This window comes from Hemicordylus capensis, chromosome 3 (genome assembly GCF_027244095.1).
Source record: "Hemicordylus capensis ecotype Gifberg chromosome 3, rHemCap1.1.pri, whole genome shotgun sequence".
In the NCBI taxonomy this organism is placed as follows: Eukaryota; Metazoa; Chordata; class Lepidosauria; order Squamata; family Cordylidae; genus Hemicordylus; species Hemicordylus capensis.
The window spans coordinates 7,673,267-7,692,228 of NC_069659.1; the positions used below are offsets into that span (position 1 = coordinate 7,673,267).

At 45.0% G+C, this 18,962-nt stretch overlaps 1 protein-coding gene across 1 annotated transcript; it reads right to left on the reverse strand.

Moving 5' to 3' along the window:
- Positions 1-2,714: 2,714 nt before the first annotated feature.
- On the reverse strand, positions 2,715-18,021 carry LOC128351697 (zinc finger protein 721-like). Its single transcript, XM_053311453.1, has 2 exons — positions 17,791-18,021; positions 2,715-7,512 (listed from the first exon to the last, which is right to left on the reverse strand). Exon 2 carries the CDS (start codon positions 7,493-7,495, stop codon positions 3,980-3,982), a length of 3,516 nt encoding a protein of 1,171 aa, XP_053167428.1. The 5' UTR covers positions 7,496-7,512; positions 17,791-18,021; the 3' UTR covers positions 2,715-3,979.
- Positions 18,022-18,962: the final 941 nt, after the last annotated feature.

An 18,962-nucleotide genomic window follows, 5' to 3' on the forward strand; every position in this document is an offset into this window, starting at 1 on the left:
CCCCCCAGGGCTGCTGCCATCCCTCGGGGGTAGGAGAGTGGTGTGCACATGCCACACAAAAGGCAGGTTTCTATTCTTTTCCCCCGCACACCCTCCGCCCCACCCGGATTCCATAAAGCGGGGTGGTGGTGGGTCCTCCGAAGCCCTTTAGGTCCGGACTCCCAACATGCCTAGGTGTGACACTATTACAGACCAAAGTGATCTAGAAAGACACAGTGTTAAAACCCTGAGGGGGAAGATCTAAGCCTTCATGTTTCCAAAAAAACTTTCAAACGGTTTTTAAATTCTGGAATGCAGCAAGCGTGAACCTTCATCAAATCAGACTGACTCCAGTCAGGTTAAAAAAACCACAGCCGTGGGATACACTGTGGATTGGAACAGAGGAACCTAACAAGCTGCCTTGGATTAAGCCATGGTCCATCTTGCTCAGCACTGTCTACACCAGCTCTGTACAACTTAAGCCCTCCTGGTGTGAGAGTTTTTGTTGTTGTTGCTGCTGCTTTTAAAAATACAATGCCCAGCATCCCCAACAACAGTAGTCAACAGTCAGGGAAGATGGGAGTTGTCGGCAAACATCTGTAGAGGGCTGAAGTTGTGGAGCCTTGCTCAGCCCTGACTGGCAGCAACTCTACAAGGTTGCAGGCAGAAGTGTTTCTCAGTCCTAATGGCGGATGCTCAGAACGAAGAAATCCCCTGTGTCAGGCTAATGGTGAAAAGCCTGAAGAATTGCAACTGACTATGTTATGAATCTGTAGGACTCTCTGAAAAGAGCATATGTAAACCATCAATGAGAAAATTACCTCCCCTGAAGATGCCCCAAAATATAATATATGAACTAAAACATTTTAATGCATAAATCAAATCCAAATTGTGAAAAGATCACAACACTAGGGAAAATAACAAATAATCAATAAAAATAAACAATGAACAATAAGCATACATCAGGAGATGGCAAATAAAGTTGCTACAAAGAATAATGCCCACCAATGTCCATGCTTGCTGGTGTGAACCACTGTAGAGGGACTCTGAAGAGTCAACACATGCTAGAACAATAGTCGAAATCTTCACTCCACCGGTATCAGTGTCCTCAAGTGAGAAAGCAGATAGCTCAGTGAAAGTGCCAAAGCCAACAGGCACCCAGGTTCTGAGCCAGTTTCGAGGTAACCCCTTTTCCTCATGGGCAAATATTTGCTACAAAATTACACATGCAAATTACAAATATCACATGTATTCATTATTCAATACCAAAATAATCCCCCAAATTGCTCCATTGATACAGATACCTGATATGTCTCTTTATACCAGAGACAATGCCTTTTCCACAGAAAAAATCTTGACTCAGGTGGTCGCTCTCTCTCCCCTGCCTGCCTGCCCACCAATTCTTTGTGAGTTGTCCTCCCCAATGTTATCTCGTTTTTTCGATACAGCCACAAACAATGATTTATAATGGGCTGTAGCTGGTGTGACTAACAGTCAAAATAATCAACCTCATCACATGCTCTCATAATTAATCCAAGCTGCGTCCCGGCATCTTGCGTCTGTATAACCACTTGAAGAGATCATGTTACACAAATATGTGGCTTGTGCCAACTCAATAAAAACATAGCCAACTAATATCTTAACAGATAAATACATCAAAGGTACGGCAGAATCACGAAGTATCTAAACAAAGCCTGTGGACTAAGCCCTGCATATTATCATAGCTAACTCATCCCTATATACTATGAATGCTAGTCGCTTTGCATATAAAGAGCCACCCCACTGTCACCTGCAGATCTCTCCTACTACAAATAAGTACTGAGGCTCTTAGTGTGCATAAAACTGCAAAAAGTACACACATCCTAAGATCTATAAAAAACAAGCTAAATCATGGGTCACATTTAATCCCAAAGGTGTCAAAGTCCTAAATTTATGCGTGAAAAAAGCTTCCTGTCACAGAACAGTCTGTTGCATATCAATTCTATCGTATTTACTGGGGATGTGTCTATAGATGACCCAATATTTGAGATCATCAAAAGAGTGACCCATCTGCATATAATGGGAAACTAGGGGGGCCTCCTCAATCTTGTTTTTAATTTTTGAGTGATGCTCACACAAATGAGGAAGATTCCCAAGCTTGTCTGAAGTTGTATGTGTATGATTTATACTATGTATGAGTTTGCAATATGCAACAACGCATTGCTTCCTCCTGAAGCTCTTTCCACAATGGAAGCATGGTTTCTATGATGTATAATAAGTTCTTCATTCCAGCTGAAGATCTTTCTACACGCAAAGCAATTCAAATGGTTTCTCCCCAGTGTGGATTCTATGATGCCTAGTAAGAGATTCACTCCTGCTGAAGCTCTTCCCACACTCCAAGCATTAATATGGTTTCTCCCAGGGTGGATCTGATTTAGATCAAATAGATTTAAATCATGATTTAAATCACTAGTCAGTAAGACTAGAATTAAATCATGGGTTTTTTTTAACATAAGGATTCATTCTTGCTGGTATAATCTTAATATTTGCATCCAGATGGTTTCATTTTTGGAATAATAATTTTTCAGATCAGTTACAGTTATATCAAAAATTACTGATTTGGTTATACTATTAGAAATACATACATAATTATGACATTATTGCGAGGTGAACTATCTCCAGTTTAATAGGTTAATCATTCATATTTGGACAACTTTTCTGCTGTACTTTACTGAAAGGAGAAACATAGGCATTACTTTAATAATTGTATTGTATTTGTTTATTTCAGCCCAAGACCAGCATAAATACAAAAAGAAAAAGAAAGAACAGGAGTAAATACGTAAAATAGATAAAATACATAAAACATAAAATACACAAAAGATTAATACTTCAGATACCGTATACACAGTTACTTTAATAACAATTTAAATAGATTTGCAAAGAAACAATTGGATTAAGAGGCCTTTTTCTAAACTCTGTATGTTTATTTCATAACATTTTTGCTGTGAAGAATGTTGGAAAGTTAAAGGACTTTGCGCTGTCTCATGTCTCAGACAGTGGAGGACAGACTAGTAAGTCAGAGGGCTAGAGGGAGAAGTCATCACTTCTCCACTGCTCTGATGCTATCCCTTTGAAATGTAGATTGCTAATCTCAGGGATTCAACTTCCTTCCTCCTTCTCTCTTGCTACCTGGCTGCCTACCTTGCAACATGGCAAGGTTCTCTCCCTGCACCATATGTGCAGAGAAGATGGAGAATCCATGTGCATCCACTTAGATAGATAGATTAGAGATCCTAAATCCTCACTTTCCTATCTAGAATGGAGTTCCTTAATAAATGCCTTTTATATTGATTTGAAACTAGCAATTGGCTCCAAGTTACTTTACTCTCAGCACACACGCATGCCTAACTAAATCTGCTGTGTATTGTGCCTCTGTGCACTCTGCTATATTGAGAAAGGAATTCTCTCACCACAGAGAATTTCCAACAAAGAAGAGGCATGTTATCTCTGCAGACACAAAATCACAGTTTTGAGAACTGCAAAGCCAAGGATCTGTGTTAATATCTGGTAGATAGAAAAACTGCACAAAATAATCCTACAGAGCATGACATTGTGAATGGATTAAGGAATTCATTTACCAAAAAATTTAAACATTGCATATATACAGACTCATGCTACATAATTAAAAATTAATCCTTATTTCATGATGAATATCTTTGGACTATATAATACATTATAGAAAACTATCTAGAGATAGATTTTTCCACTAAAAAGCATTTTTTTAAAAAAAAATAAGATTTAAATTTAAAAATCTGATTTAAATTTTAAAAAATGATTTAAATTTTTAAATTGAATTCCTTTGATTTTTTTAAAAAATCATTGACCTTTATCCACTCGAGCTGAAGCTCATAGCACTCTCAAAATATTTATATGGTTTCTCCCCAGTTTGGTTTCTATGATGTTGTTTAAGCTGTCCACTCTGGCTGAACCTTTTTCCACACTCCAAGCATTCATATGGTTTCTACACAGTGTGGGTTCTATGATGTTGTTTAAGATGTCCACTCTGGCTGAAGCTCTTCCCACATTCCTGACATCTGTGAGGTTTCTCCCCAGTGTGGCTTCTATGGTGTACAATAAGATCTCTATTACTGTGGAACCTCTTTTCACACTCCAGGCATTCATATGGTTTCTCCCCAGTGTGGCTTCTATGGTGTACTGTAAGATCTCCACTCCGGCTGAACTTCTTTCCACACTCCAAGCATTGGTATGGTTTCTCCCCAGTGTGGCTTCTATGGTGTAATGTAAGATCTCCACTCCGGCTGAACTTCTTTCCACACTCAAAGCATTTGTATGGTTTCTCCCCAGTGTGGGTTCTATGGTGTACAGTAAGTCCTATGCTACTGCTGAAGTGCTTCCCACATTCCAAGCATTCATATGGTTTCTCACCAGTGTGGCTTCTATGGTGTAATGTAAGATGTCCACTCTGGCTGAACCTCTTTCCACACTCCAAGCATTCATATGGTTTCTCCCCAGTGTGGCTTCTATGGTGTACAGTAAGATCTCTATTACTTCGGAACCTCTTTCCACACTCCAGGCATTCATATGGTTTCTCCCCAGTGTGGGTTCTATGGTGTACTGTAAGATCTCCACTCTGGCTGAACTTCTTTCCACACTCCAAGCACTCATATGGTTTTTCCCCAGTGTGGCTTCTATGGTGTACAGTAAGTTGTTTACGACTGCTGAACCTCTTTCCACATTCCAAGCATTCATATGGTTTCTCCCCAGTGTGGCTTCTATGGTGTAATGTAAGATCTCTAGTCCGGCTGAACTTTTTTCCACATTCCAAGCATTCATATGGTTTCTCCCCAGTGTGGCTTCTATGGTGTACTGTAAGATCTCCACTCCAGCTGAACTTCTTTCCACATTCCAAGCATTCGTATGGTTTCTCCCCAGTGTGGGTTCTATGGTGTAAAGTAAGTCCTCTGCTACTGCTGAAGTGCTTCCCACAATCCAAGCATTCATATGGTTTCTCACCAGTGTGGCTTCTATGGTGTAATGTAAGATGTCCGCTCTGGCTGAACCTCTTTCCACACTCCAAGCATTCATATTGTTTCTCCCCAGTGTGGCTTCTATAGTGTAATGTAAGATGTCCGCTGTGGCTAAACTTCTTTCCACACTCCAAGCATTCGTATGGTTTCTCCCCAGTGTGGCTTCTATGGTGTAATGTAAGATGTCCGCTCTGGCTGAACTTCTTTCCACACTCCAAGCATTCGTATGGTTTCTCCCCAGTGTGGCTTCTATGGTGTAATGTAAGATGTCCGCTCTGGCTGAACTTCTTTCCACACTCCAAGCATTCGTATGGTTTCTCCCCACTGTGGCTTCTATGGTGTAATGTAAGATCTCCACTGTGGCTGAACTTCTTTCCACACTCCAAACATTCGTATGGTTTCTCCCCAGTGTGGGTTCTATGGTGTAATGTAAGATGTCCGCTCTGGCTGAACTTCTTTCCACACTCCAAGCATTCGTATGGTTTCTCCCCAGTGTGGCTTCTTTGGTGTAATGTAAGATCTCCACTGTGGCTGAACTTCTTTCCACACTCCAAGCATTCGTATGGTTTCTCCCCAGTGTGGGTTCTATGGTGTAATGTAAGATGTCCGCTCTTGCTGAACTTCTTTCCACACTCCAAGCATTCGTATGGTTTCTCCCCAGTGTGGCTTCTATGGTGTAATGTAAGATCTCCACTCTGGCTGAACTTCTTTCCACACTCCAAACATTCGTATGGTTTCTCCCCAGTGTGGGTTCTATGGTGTAATGTAAGATGTCCGCTCTTGCTGAACTTCTTTCCACACTCCAAGCATTCGTATGGTTTCTCCCCAGTGTGGCTTCTTTGGTGTAATGTAAGATCTCCACTGTGGCTGAACTTCTTTCCACACTCCAAGCATTCGTATGGTTTCTCCCCAGTGTGGGTTCTATGGTGTAATGTAAGATGTCCGCTCTTGCTGAACTTCTTTCCACACTCCAAGCATTCGTATGGTTTCTCCCCAGTGTGGCTTCTATGGTGTAATGTAAGATCTCCACTGTGGCTGAACTTCTTTCCACACTCCAAACATTCGTATGGTTTCTCCCCAGTGTGGGTTCTATGGTGTAATGTAAGATGTCCGCTCTTGCTGAACTTCTTTCCACACTCCAAGCATTCGTATGGTTTCTCCCCAGTGTGGCTTCTATGGTGTAATGTAAGATCTCCACTCTGGCTGAACTTCTTTCCACACTCCAAGCATTCGTATGGTTTCTCCCCAGTGTGGCTTCTATGGTGTAATGTAAGATGTCCGCTCTGGCTGAACTTCTTTCCACACTCCAAGCATTCGTATGGTTTCTCCCCACTGTGGCTTCTATGGTGTAATGTAAGATCTCCACTGTGGCTGAACTTCTTTCCACACTCCAAACATTCGTATGGTTTCTCCCCAGTGTGGGTTCTATGGTGTAATGTAAGATGTCCGCTCTGGCTGAACTTCTTTCCACACTCCAAGCATTCGTATGGTTTCTCCCCACTGTGGCTTCTATGGTGTAATGTAAGATCTCCACTGTGGCTGAACTTCTTTCCACACTCCAAACATTCGTATGGTTTCTCCCCAGTGTGGGTTCTATGGTGTAATGTAAGATGTCCGCTCTGGCTGAACTTCTTTCCACACTCCAAGCATTCGTATGGTTTCTCCCCACTGTGGCTTCTATGGTGTAATGTAAGATCTCCACTGTGGCTGAACTTCTTTCCACACTCCAAACATTCGTATGGTTTCTCCCCAGTGTGGGTTCTATGGTGTAATGTAAGATGTCCGCTCTGGCTGAACTTCTTTCCACACTCCAAGCATTCGTATGGTTTCTTCCCAGTATGGGTTCTATGGTGTACAGTAAGTTGTCCACTACTGCTGAAGCACTTTCCACACTCCAAGCATTCGTATGGTTTCTCCCCAGTGTGGCTTCTATGGTGTAATGTAAGATGTCCACTCTGTCTGAACCTCTTTCCACACTCCAAGCATTCATATGGTTTCTCCCCAGTGTGGCTTCTATGGTGTACAGTAAGATCTCTACTATTGCTGAAGCTCTTTCCACATTCCAGACATTTGTGTGGTTTCTCTCTAGTGTGGCTTCTTTGGTGTAATGTAAGATATCCACGCTGACTGAAGCTCTTTCCACACAGAGAGCATTTATGTGTTTTCTCCTCAGTGCAGGTTCTATGATTCAGTGTAAGAGCTCCACCCCTGCTGAAGTCATTTCCACACCCGAAACTCTCACATATTTTCTTCTCTGTGCGCATTTCCCACTGAGGTTCAAAGCTTGGCTCAGGACTCATGCCTTTCCTATGAGGAGGGCACCGGATTTTCTCTCTTTCTTGATTCATTATGTTTTGGATTTCATGCTGAGAAGCAGGTGATCCACTCCTGCTCTTCCCTTCTGCTCCAGGTTTTAGACTCTTCTGGTTTCTCTTTTTCCATCTGTCACCTCCTAACAATCCTCTGCTGGGTTTCCCCCCATTTTTCATCTTCCAATTGTCATATGCTGCAGGGAAGATACAAAACTGATCAGAGCCTAGAATAGAAAAGGATATCATCTTAGAAGAAATGGTGGGTGTGCAAAGAAGAGTTTGGCAGCTTTCCCCCCTGCCCCCTATATTTGATGTCTCGGTGATTTGATGTCCATTTCTGGAGATAGATGACCTTAAACCATTTATAGTAGCATGCTGGTAAGCTCTAGGCTTGACTGCTGTAATGCACCCTACATGGGGCTGCCATTGTACATAGCCCAGAAATGGCAATTGGTATTGAATGTGACAGGCAGAATGGTCGAACAACCCAAAGGGACACTATAAGACCATTTTTGAAAGAACTGCACTGGCTCCCAATATGTTTCCGTGTAAGAGTACGAAGTGCTGGTTATGATCTATAAAGCCCTTAATAGATCTGGCCCAGGGTATTTAAGAGAGGGCCTTCTTTGTCATGAATCCCTATCGCCTATTCAAATCATCCGGAGAGGTCCGGTTACAGTTGCTGTCAGCTCGTTTAGAAACAACTCAGGATTGGGCCTTCTCTGGTTGCCCGGGGGCTTTGAAATATGCTCCCCATTGAAATAAGTATCCCCTTCTCTGTCTTTTTTTCAGGAAGGCCCACAAGACATACTTGTCTTCTCAGGCTTTTAACTGAAAATTTCAAACTAATGTGTTTTCATCCTCGAGCTTATTTTATTTGTTTTGTATATGTTAACTGTTTTATATTGTCTTTACATTTTTTTCCTCATTTGTACACTCCCTAGAGACGTATGTATTAGGTGGTACAGAAGGATGTCAAACCAACCAATAAATGATTTCTAAAAGCCCCTGAGACCTCTTATTTTGTATCAGGTGAAGCATTGATCCAAGGAGAAAATGGAATCAGTTGGCTAGAAGCTTCCACTCAACAGGAGGTGCTATGCAAAAGGCCTGAAGTCAGGAGCTGTTAATGTGAATGGCAGCAGTGAAGGGGGCTTTAGGGCGGCCCAGGAAGAAGACACAGCTGGCAGCACGCGTGGCCTCCACACCAGAGGCAGGTTGATGTAGGAGGCGTGGCCAGCACCAGGAAGATGGGATGTGAAGTTCTAATAGGGGAGCATCAATATGGAGCCTCCGATCCATCATCAGCCTCCAGTTACATGGCAGCTTAATGTACAGAGTGTTCAAAATGGTCTAACATGGCAAGCTATTGGCAACAAGGCATGATCATTGATGATGTGGATGAGAAAAACGTTAGAGAAATCTGCATTCTATGGGAAGTCTGTGGGCTGAAGATGCTTCTTTGGAAAAGTGAGCTCTAACTCTCACTTGCCAAACAATGAAATTGACATTCTTTTGACGAAATCATGTTTTCATTAATCAAATTATTACTGGGAGTAGTCAGTAAGAGGGGATGTGAATACTAAAAGAATCTTTTGCTTTGACATTCATAGTCCTTTGTTTATGTTTTAGGGTGATGATCTTCTGTGGAATGAGTGAAATCATGGAAGAAGACACACAAGCTAAAGAAAATCTTTCCCCTTCTCTTTGGCTATTACACCTCTGAATGGCATTGCTCCATATTTGATGCAATTTTTATGGCTAGGGCTGACAAAATGGTGGCTCAGTTCATCAGCTGGACAAGGTTTTTACTAGTCAGATGACTCCTTGAGATATTGCAGTGCACTTGCTATCGGGAAGAAGCTACACTAGCCTGCCATATTGTATAAGCACACTGATTGATGATAATACATTATTATATTCCACTCTAGAAACAACTCTTTCTCACACACATACACACAGTACTCTTTGGACCTGACTTCCAGGCAGAAGTCCAGTCCTCCATGCCTCGGGGTCCCTGCTAGCTGAGCAGACACCTTTTAAACTGGTGATTCTATTAGATTAAGGAGAGGGAGAGCAACTGGCCCTATCCAGCCTCAGCACAGCATCCTGCCATTGGCTGTTGGTGGCATTTGCCTTATTTTCCTTTTTAGATAGATAGTCCTTTGGGGACAGGGACCCATCTTATGTATGTAATGTTTATTTTTCTCTGTGAACCGCTTTGGAAATATATGTTGAAAAGCAGTATTTAACTATTTGTTGTTGTTGCTCTTGATTTCTGGAGAGTGTGCTTTGAGAACTTGGTTGAAGAGCGGTATATATGTATCTGTAGTAGTAGTAGGTCCTGTCTCCAAAATTACTTAGGTATGCCTCCCTCCCACACCAGGAATATGGAAGGAACGAAGTACATTTTTACAATTCTATTACATTCAAAAAATCAGATTTATACTTTTTTTCATTTCACATTGATGTATAATAAAAAGCATATAGCTTAGTGTCAGAACAACCTGAACTTATGAAATACTGAACAAGATACTTCCCACTGACCTGCACATACCACATTTTGCATGGACAATGCCACTCAAATTAGCTGAATGCATTACAGTTTACACCAGATTATGCTCAGGCAAAGGTTGAAACATTTTGGTGGCAGTGGTGGGTGGGAAGGGCAGTATCTTTAGAAGAAATTCTGAATCAGACACTCACTGACCCGAAGATAATTTTGTATGGACAGTCCAACCAGCCACTCTCTCCTCTGCTTTGAGCCCTGACGTGAGAGCAAAAGCAAGTGGGGAGGGGAGAGGGAGTCAGTCTTTCCTCCCCATAAGACAGCCAAGCCTGCAGATGCTCTTCCCCTGCTAAATACAGAGAATCTTCATGTTAAAAGGGAGAAGGAGAAAAGAGCCATGATACTAGCTGGGTGACTCTGGGCCAGTCACTTTTCTCTCAGCCTAACCTAACTCACAGGATTGTTGTGATGCTGGACAGAGGAAGGGCACAGTGCTATCTAGCTGCTGCCTCTAAGAGCCAGTGGCTCATGCTGTGAGGCATCGTGCTCCTACGGGATAGAGGTGAGGTCAAGTTAGTGTAGACTCCTGGTGGCCCACAGAGTTCTATGGGGTTTTTTGGGGGTAGAATACAGGAGGGGTTCTCTTAAAGAGCCAGTAAGGAGCTCCTTGCCGCCTCTTCCTGGCTCTACTGCTTTTCTGGGCAAGGTGCCTGCCTCCCTACCAGCTACGCAGGGCTGTGGCACTGTTTCCTGCAGCCTCCGTGCTGCATCGGCACGCACAGGACCAGCACGCAGGCACACTGGACATGTGTGTACTGACACGGTGGGTAGGCTGCAGGGAATGGAAATGCAGCCCTTCGTGGCTGGTTTGGGAGCAGGCGGAGTGCCCCAAAAAGCAGCAGGGCGGGGACTAGCAGGTAAGGAACTGCTCACTGGCTCCTTAATTCTACTCCCCACCCTGCCAGCCAGTGCTTCTCTAAAGATTTTCCCCTATCCAACCCCAGCACAGCATCCGTCCAGTGGCTGTTGCTGGTGTCTACCTTATGTTTCTTGTTAGATTGTGAGCCCTTTGGGGACTTCCCCTTTCAGTGATTCTTCTCACCTTCTGGGTATTTCTCCTATATGGGGGGGGGGCTTTTAAATAAAAAATTACATTATGTATCCTGCTCTTCCTCCAAGGAACCCAGAGCAGTGTACTACATACTTAAGTTTCTCCTCACAACACTCCTGTGAGGTAGGTTAGGCTGAGAGAAAAGTTACTGGCCCAGAGTTACCCAGCTAGTCTCATGGCTGAATGGGGAATTGAACTCGGGTCTCCCCGGTCCTAGTCTAGCACTCTAACCACTACACCATGCTGGCTCTTTTCTCCTTCTCCCTTTTAACATGAAGATTCTCTTTATTTAGCAGGGGAAGTGTAACTGGCCCTATCCACCCCCAACACAGTACCTCCAATGACTCTTGGTAAGGTTACACCTCCTCCTGTGTAGAGGGCTCCAGACGGCCTCAGAATTATGATGTTAGCACTCAGATGTTCAATCCCCTTTCTAATGATTCCAAGCACGGAATTGCCTTTTTCACAGCTGCCGCTCATTGAATGGGCACTTTCTCTGAGCTCTACACTACAATGCCAAGACCTCTCTCCTGGTCAGTCACTGACAGCTAGACCCCATTAGTGCATATGTAAAGTTGGGTGTGTGTTTTTTTAAAAAGAAGGGGTTAGACTATTTATTTGATTTGTATACCGCCCTTCCAAAATGGCTCAGGCCGGTTTACAATTAAAAACAAACCACAAAATAAAGAGCTAAAACAAAAATTAAAAACAATATAAAAACAGCGAACAATTTAAAAACATTTTAAAACAAAATTTAAACAATTGCAGTAATTAAAAACCCCGAAACCAGGTTAAAATATTAAAACTAATTTAAGAACCCTGGAAAGCCAGGACAAACAAATACGTTTTAAGGGCTCTCCTGAAAGCTAACAGAGAATTCAAATTACGGATTTCCGCAGGGAGTGCATTCCACAGGAGCAGCTACAGAGAAGGCCCACCTCTGAGTCGCCACCAGACGATCTGGTGGTAACTGGAGATGGACCTCCTCAGATGACCTTAATGTGCAGTGGCGATCACACAGAAGAAGGTGCTCTCTGAGGTAACTCGGGCCTAAACCGTTCAGGGCTTTAAAGGTAATCACCAGCACTTTGTATTTTTCCTGGAAACGTATCTGCAGCCAGTGCAATTGTTTCAAAATAGGCGTAATATGGTCTCTCCGGGTTACCCCAGAGACCAATCTGGCTGCCACATTCTGAACTCATTGAAGTTTCCAAACTACGTACAAAGGCAGCCCCACATAGAGCGCATTGCAAAAGTCAAGCCTAGTATTAGTGAGACCCAAGTTCAATTCAAGCTCAGGGGATGACTTTGGCCTAGTCAACTTCTCTTGTCCTAACCAACCCCTCACCCCCCCCGACACACACACGCACAGAGCCCCCACGTGAATTCCTTCAACAACGCTACAGAAGCTGGAAGGTTCCAGTGTCCAGCAGCTCTCAGAGTTAGCACATTATTCCCAATGCTGAGCCTAAATCTGCTTCTTGGCAATGTCTCTCCATTTGTTCCAGTCTTGCCCTCAGCAGCAACAGAGAACAAATTCACTCCATCTATCAGATACCCCCTTCAGATCTTTGAAGATGGCTATTCCATCTCTCCTTAGTCTTCTCTTCTCCAGGCTAAACATTCCCAATATCTTTTTTCACTCTATGTAGAGCTATCTGCTACCTGAGATCATGCACCATTTCCCCCCTTCCTTTTAAATAAACCTTTGGGCCAGTTCCGATGAGCCTTTCAACACATGATTACGCTAACGAGTACAAATGATCACATGAATGGAAAACCATGTATTCTCTACCCTGGATTTAAATACTAGGTGTACTGAAAGATTTCGAATGTGGAGTTAGTCATTATCATGCAATTAGTTGATCGTCTGAACTGCAAAGTGGTGTTATTTCCCCCTTAGCCACATAGTCTGTAATGTAAAGAATGATCATCTATCTATCTATATCTATAATTCTCCTAGACATACCCGTCGCTAATCCCATGCGTGGCAGCTCTTGCAAGAGTTCACGAGCGGAAGTACAGCGGTGACAGGGCAGTGGAGATTACATATGCAGATAGGTAAGACGAGCCTGTGCGACGGGGACTAGGGGTGTGCATGGAACTGTCTGGCCTGGTTCGGTCCGGCCCCCATGAAACCCCTCCCGGTCTGCCGTGGCCTCACAGAGGGCTAGGGATGTGCGGACCGGTCCGGCAGTCCGGTCCAGGGGTTCGGGGTCGAACCGAACCAACCCCACACTTCTGTCGGACCAGAACCAGACCAGTCTGCAAATTTTTATTTTTATTTTATTAAAGTATAATTTAAATACCTTTTAGCCTCTTCAGGGATTTGCTGAGGCCACAGGGGTGTGTGTGTGTGTCTGCGCGGGTTCCCTCCCCCACCCTGCTGGCCTTCCTCATCACCGCCACGGCCTGCCGTGGCCAGGTATCTTAATATTTTCGGCCCTTTCGGGCCTCCGTATAAGCACGAAGCTGCCATTTTGGCGGCCGCCACACATGTGCCAATGCCCTCTGTAGGGATGTGCACAAAACCGGTTCGCCCGGTTCGGTTCGGATTCGAACCGGGTCTGAACCAGGAGGGGGTGGTTCGGTTTTGTTCGAACCAACCCCTGGTACGGTTCGGATTCGAACCGGTTTGGACACCCAAAAATTGGTACGATGGTAGCTGGCACCCAGGGGTACCTGTCACCCAAACCCCAAAGCAATCGGACACTCGTATGATTTTTTTATGAATTTTTGAAATGTATTTTTATTTTTTTCTCATAGGATATAATGGGACTCGAACCAGGCCATTATTCCTTATTGTGGAGCACCCACAATAAGGACCTTGGAGCAATCAGACACCCCTATGATTTTTTATGAATATTTTAAATATTTTATTTATTTTTCTCATAGAGTATAATGGGACCCGAACCAGTCCATATCCCCTATTGTGGAGCACCTAGGGGCACAAAAGCGGGGTTGGTGGTAGACAGACAGGGGTGCCTACCACCCAAAAAATCCCAAGGCAATTGGACACTCCTCTGATTATTGGTGAATTGTTAAAGTATTTTTGAATTCCTCATAGAGAATAATTAGGATTGCAGCAAATGTATAGCTTCACGTCGGGGGGAAAGGTGTGTCATAGAGTGGAGTGTGGTGGGTGGTAGTTCCTAGGGTGGGCAAGGAAGCTATCAGAATTATTTGAAAGGAATTGGGCAAAGGGATGATTTTAAAGTGATTTTTGAAGTTTACGCATCTTTAAGGTTTTTCCTCATAAGGTATAATGGAGGTTTGAGTAGCCCCATAAGTGCACTTGGGTGGTGCTGGGGTGGCCCAGAGCTAGTGGTGGTGTAGTGCACATAGGGTGCCAACCACCCCCACGGGTTTCTAACCCATGGGGTACAGGGTTCTGTTGTTTCTGAGGTATTGAGTGTGGATTCTATGATAGCATATTAGAGTGGATTCATGGTGTCTCATTGAAAATCTCATTTGCTATCATAGAATCCACACTCAATACCTCAAAAACAACAGAACCCATGGGGGTGGTTGGCACCCTATGTGCACTGCACCACCACTCGCTCTGGGCCACCCCAGCACCCCCCAAGTGCACTTATGGGGCTGCTGAAAGCTCCATATACCTTATGAGGAAATACCTTAAAGACGCATAAACTTCAACAATTCACCAAAAATCAGCCCTCTGCCCAAATCCTTTGAAAAAATTCAGGTAGCTTCCTTGCCCCTACCTGGCACTACCACCAACCCCAGACTGCTCTAGGCCACCCCTTTGCCCCCGACGTGAAGCTATACATTTGCTGACACCTCCATGATTCTTTATGGAGAAAAACCTTAAAGACGCGAAGGCAAGCAAGATGATCAGGGGCCTAGAGCACCTTTCTTATGAGGCAGGGCTACAACACCTGGGGCTTTTTAGTTTAGAAAAAAGACAACTTGGGGAGACATGATAGCGTTTATAAAATCATGCATGGTGTGGAGAATGTGGAGAGAGAGAAATTTTTCTCCTTCTCACATAACAAAAGAACCAGGGGTCATCCTATGAAATTGATTGCCACAACATTTAGGACAAACCAACGGAGGTACTTTTTCGCACAATGCATAATCTACTTGTGGAAATCTCTGCCACAAAATGTGGTGACAGCCAACAACCTGGATGGCTTTAAGAGAGGTTTGGATAACTTCATGGAGGAGAGGAGTATCAATGGCTACTAATCTGAGGGCTATAGGCCAGCCTCCAAGGAAGGATGCCTCTGAATACCAGTTGCAGGGGAGTAACAGCAGGAGAGAGGGCATGCCTCGAACTCCTGCCTGTAGGCTTCTCAGAGGCATCTGGTGGGCCACTGTGTGAAACAGGATGCTGGACTAGATGGGCTTTGGGCCCGATACAGCAGGGCTGTTCTTATGTTCTTAAATCTACTTCCTGGGAATTTCACTCCACTGATTCAAGTCCTGCCCTCAGGAGCAGAAGAGAACAACTTCTTCTAGGAGAAACCCCCTTCTGATCTCTGAAGACGGCTATTCCATCTCTTCTTAGTCTTCTCTTCTCCAGGCTAAACATCCAACAGAGCTCTCTGCTACCTGTGATAATGCACCATTCCGGGCCCCTCTCTCCTTTTTAGAAACCTTTGGGCTGGTTCGGATGAGACTTTCAACAGATGATTCTTCTACTAGAGTAGAAATGATCATGAGAATTAAAAACCATGGATTCTCTACCCTGGATTTAAATCCTAGGCGTACTGAAGAATTTTGAATGTGGGCTTAGTCACAGAGGTGTAGCTAGGTGAGAGGTGGCCCCTCTGAGTGAGGGAGATAATTAATAGGGAGGGGTGGAGCTCCCCCCCCCCATGTTCTTTTAACCCTTTCACTCAATTATAGCTACAGCCCTGGTTTGTCATGATCATGTGAGTAGATGAGCGTCTGTACTGCAAAGTGGTGTATTTCCCACTTAACCACAAAGCTTATATTGTAAATAATAATTAATAATCTAGTGATGCAGGTGGGATGAACTTTGGGCACAATCTTATCTCCCTGCCGGAGGTGTTGTGAGAGAGTTGTTTTAATCTCTGACACAGGCGGAAAAGGTGCTGCTTATAAGACAAGAGTGCGGTTTACAAGTTTCATCCACTTTCTGGTATGAAAGAGATGGAAAAACTCTGTATGTGTATATATTTCAAACATGAATTTTTGTGTTTTACTCTGACGGGGGTGAAAGGGGCAGTTTTACCCATCAAGCCTGAAGGGTCACCCCTGTCGTCACTCTGGCACCTTACAGAGCCCCACTTATAGCCTCTCCAGGCACTTCTCTCCCCCGATTTCTCCCTCCCGGGATCCGACAGAGCACTTTGTCCAGAAATATCCAAGTCAGGTTGGGGGTGAAGAATTGACCCCGAGATTTTGCAAGAGGAGAGAGCCCAAGGTGGGGTGGGGGAAACCAGACCCCCAGGCAAGTCCCTTAAGGCTTGCTTGCTCACTTATTTATTTAACATATTTATATCCCACCCAAAACTTACATTTCTGGGAGGCTCACAATGAAATACAAGTTGCATCAAAATAAAAAGGATAAAATCACAATAGTTTAGAATTAAACGAAAACTATCAAAATGGTATTTAATTAAAAGTCTGGGTGAGCATATGTGCCTTGACTGACTTTCTAAAAGTGGTCAGAGATGGGGGCGGGGGGGTCTTATTTCACCACGGAGAGGATTCCAGAGCCTCGGGGCAGCAACAGGGAAGGCCGGTCCCATGGGGTCCCCTGGTCCCTTGCCTCTTCTTGCCCTATCCAGCACCCCACTTTCAGCTGCAAAACTGTCTCTTTTCATTCTCCAAGAGATACCTGGGGTTGGAAACTGTGAGGACCCTTGCCTGAAATAGGGGTTTCCCCCAGTTTCTATCTATCCATCCATCGTCTGTTGCTTTGGCTTCACTCACTCACATATACACACTCCCAGACCAATGCACAAAAGACAGCAACATCTATGTAGTTTTTGGAGGTAGGTTGCAGACCTCACCTAGACTACCAAATAAGAAATCCCATACCAAACCAAAATGCATTAACTTTCCCAGGAAATGTGGGGAACTCTTCCATTGAAAAGCTTGGAGCATGATGCCTCGTAGAGGTAGGAATTCTAGAATTACAGAAAGAGATATAAGAGTTTGGGATTTGGAGGAATGCTTGCAAACTGCAAGCACCGGGTCTACTATATACAGCTGGGGTGCACCCTGAGATCGCCAAACATGCCCATTTCATTTGTGGGCTTCAAGCGAGGAGGCCGGTAAGCATGCCTCTGAAAAGCATTTCATCTCAACCGTTGATCACTGTGCATGACTCTATCATTGTATGTACTTGTGTCTATGGTTGGAGCAGGAAATGCAACCAAGGAAGCCTGGGAACCATAGAGAGAGAGGGGAGGGATGGGCCATCATCAGGGAAAGGGAGATACAATAGGCTTCCAGATATGTCGTTGGAAGAATACACTCTACCCACGAGTGTCTGTGCATCTGAATCTGTTTCCCAAGTGGGTATAAAAAGCCAGACATATTAAAGGCAGGTTTAAAAGAATCGTCTGAACTGGCCCCTTTGCCTCCTTGCAGAGAGGAGGAGAAAGGAAAGAAGGATTACTTCAAAGTCGTATTTGCAAGGAGAAACCTTCCCCTTCCCGCAGCTCAAGACTCGCGGCTTGCTTGCTTGCTGAGAGCAAGTGGAGAACCTGGCCTTGGAGGGAAGAGCTCGCTCTTTCTTGCAGCCCCCCCCGCCCCATCTTTCTCCCCCCCCCCTCCACTCTCCACTGAGGGAGACTAGACTAGACTAGACCCTCCCCGCCCCAGCCCAGCGCGGGGCGGCTGCTTTCCTCTCACCTTCCTCTTGAGCCAAATGGCTCCGCAAGCAGCAACAAGTCTCTTTTGCTGCGCGCAGGGTCAGTGTGCTGCGTGTCAAAGGACGTGCAACGTTTCCTGCAGCGCTGCTGCTGAGCTCTTGCACCGCCCTCCAGATCCAAGGGAGCGGCTGGCGGGGACGGAAATTCTCGCTCTTCCTTCCTTCACAGCCGCCTTCTGCTGCCCTGCAGCTCGAGCCCTTCCTGCTGCCTCTTTCCCCACCTCTTCTGGACTCTGGACTCCACCCCTTCACTTCCTCCTCCTCCTCCTCTCCACTCCACCACCTCGCTCCCAGTTGCTTCTTCGGATGCAACCCCCTGTTACACGCACGAATGCACAGGATCGGGCCCTCTCGTCTTCGTCTTCCTCCTCCTGCTCCTGTAGCTGCTCAGTCCTTGCTACTTCTTGCGTTCCTTCCAAGCCTCCAGCCTCTAGGGCTGCCAACTGTCCCTCATTATACAGGATGTTCCTCATTTCAGGGATGAAATCTTGATCACCACGCCATTCAGCTCCCAGCCCACCCCCTCCTCAGCCAGCCTCCACAAACTTGTGTCCCTCATTCTGGCAACCCTATCCAGCGCCTCCCTCCAATGATCTCGTTCCCTCTGTGGGCCTCTCTCACATTGACTAAGTCATAAATGATGAGGGGATGATGCATCTTGATGGTGCATCATGAGGGGATGAGCCAGCGTGGTGACTCTGGGCCAGTCACGTCTCTCTCAGCCTAACCTACTTCACAGGGTTGTTGTGAAAGAGAAACTCAAGTATGTAGTACACCACTCTGGGCTCCTTGGAGGAAGAGCGGGATATAAATGTAAGAATAATAATACTATGAAAATTCCCTGGCTGCAAGGAAGCAGCTGGATCTTCCCATCGGCTTCTGAGGACAGGGAAAGAAGGGGAGCAGTCGGGAAGAAGGGAATGGTTTGTTTTGCTTTGCCAGGAAGCGGCTGCCCATTCCCTGATGGAAGGGGGGTGCCAGAGGTGCACCTAAACTCTTCCACATCCTGGCCTCAGGGATAGAGAGAAGGAGGTCAGTGGGGCCAGCCCAGTGGCACTCTTTGGACTGGACTTCCAGTCCGAGTTCTGGTCCTTCACTAAGGATGGGGTGGGAGCCCTCCAAATGTCCCACCCGTGGTGCACCACCACATCTG

What these genes read in the sequence shown, in the direction of transcription:
- LOC128351697 (XM_053311453.1), bottom strand. Translation starts at nt 7,495, where the DNA reads ATGAAAAATGGGGGGAAACCCAGCAGAGGATTGTTAGGAGGTGACAGA.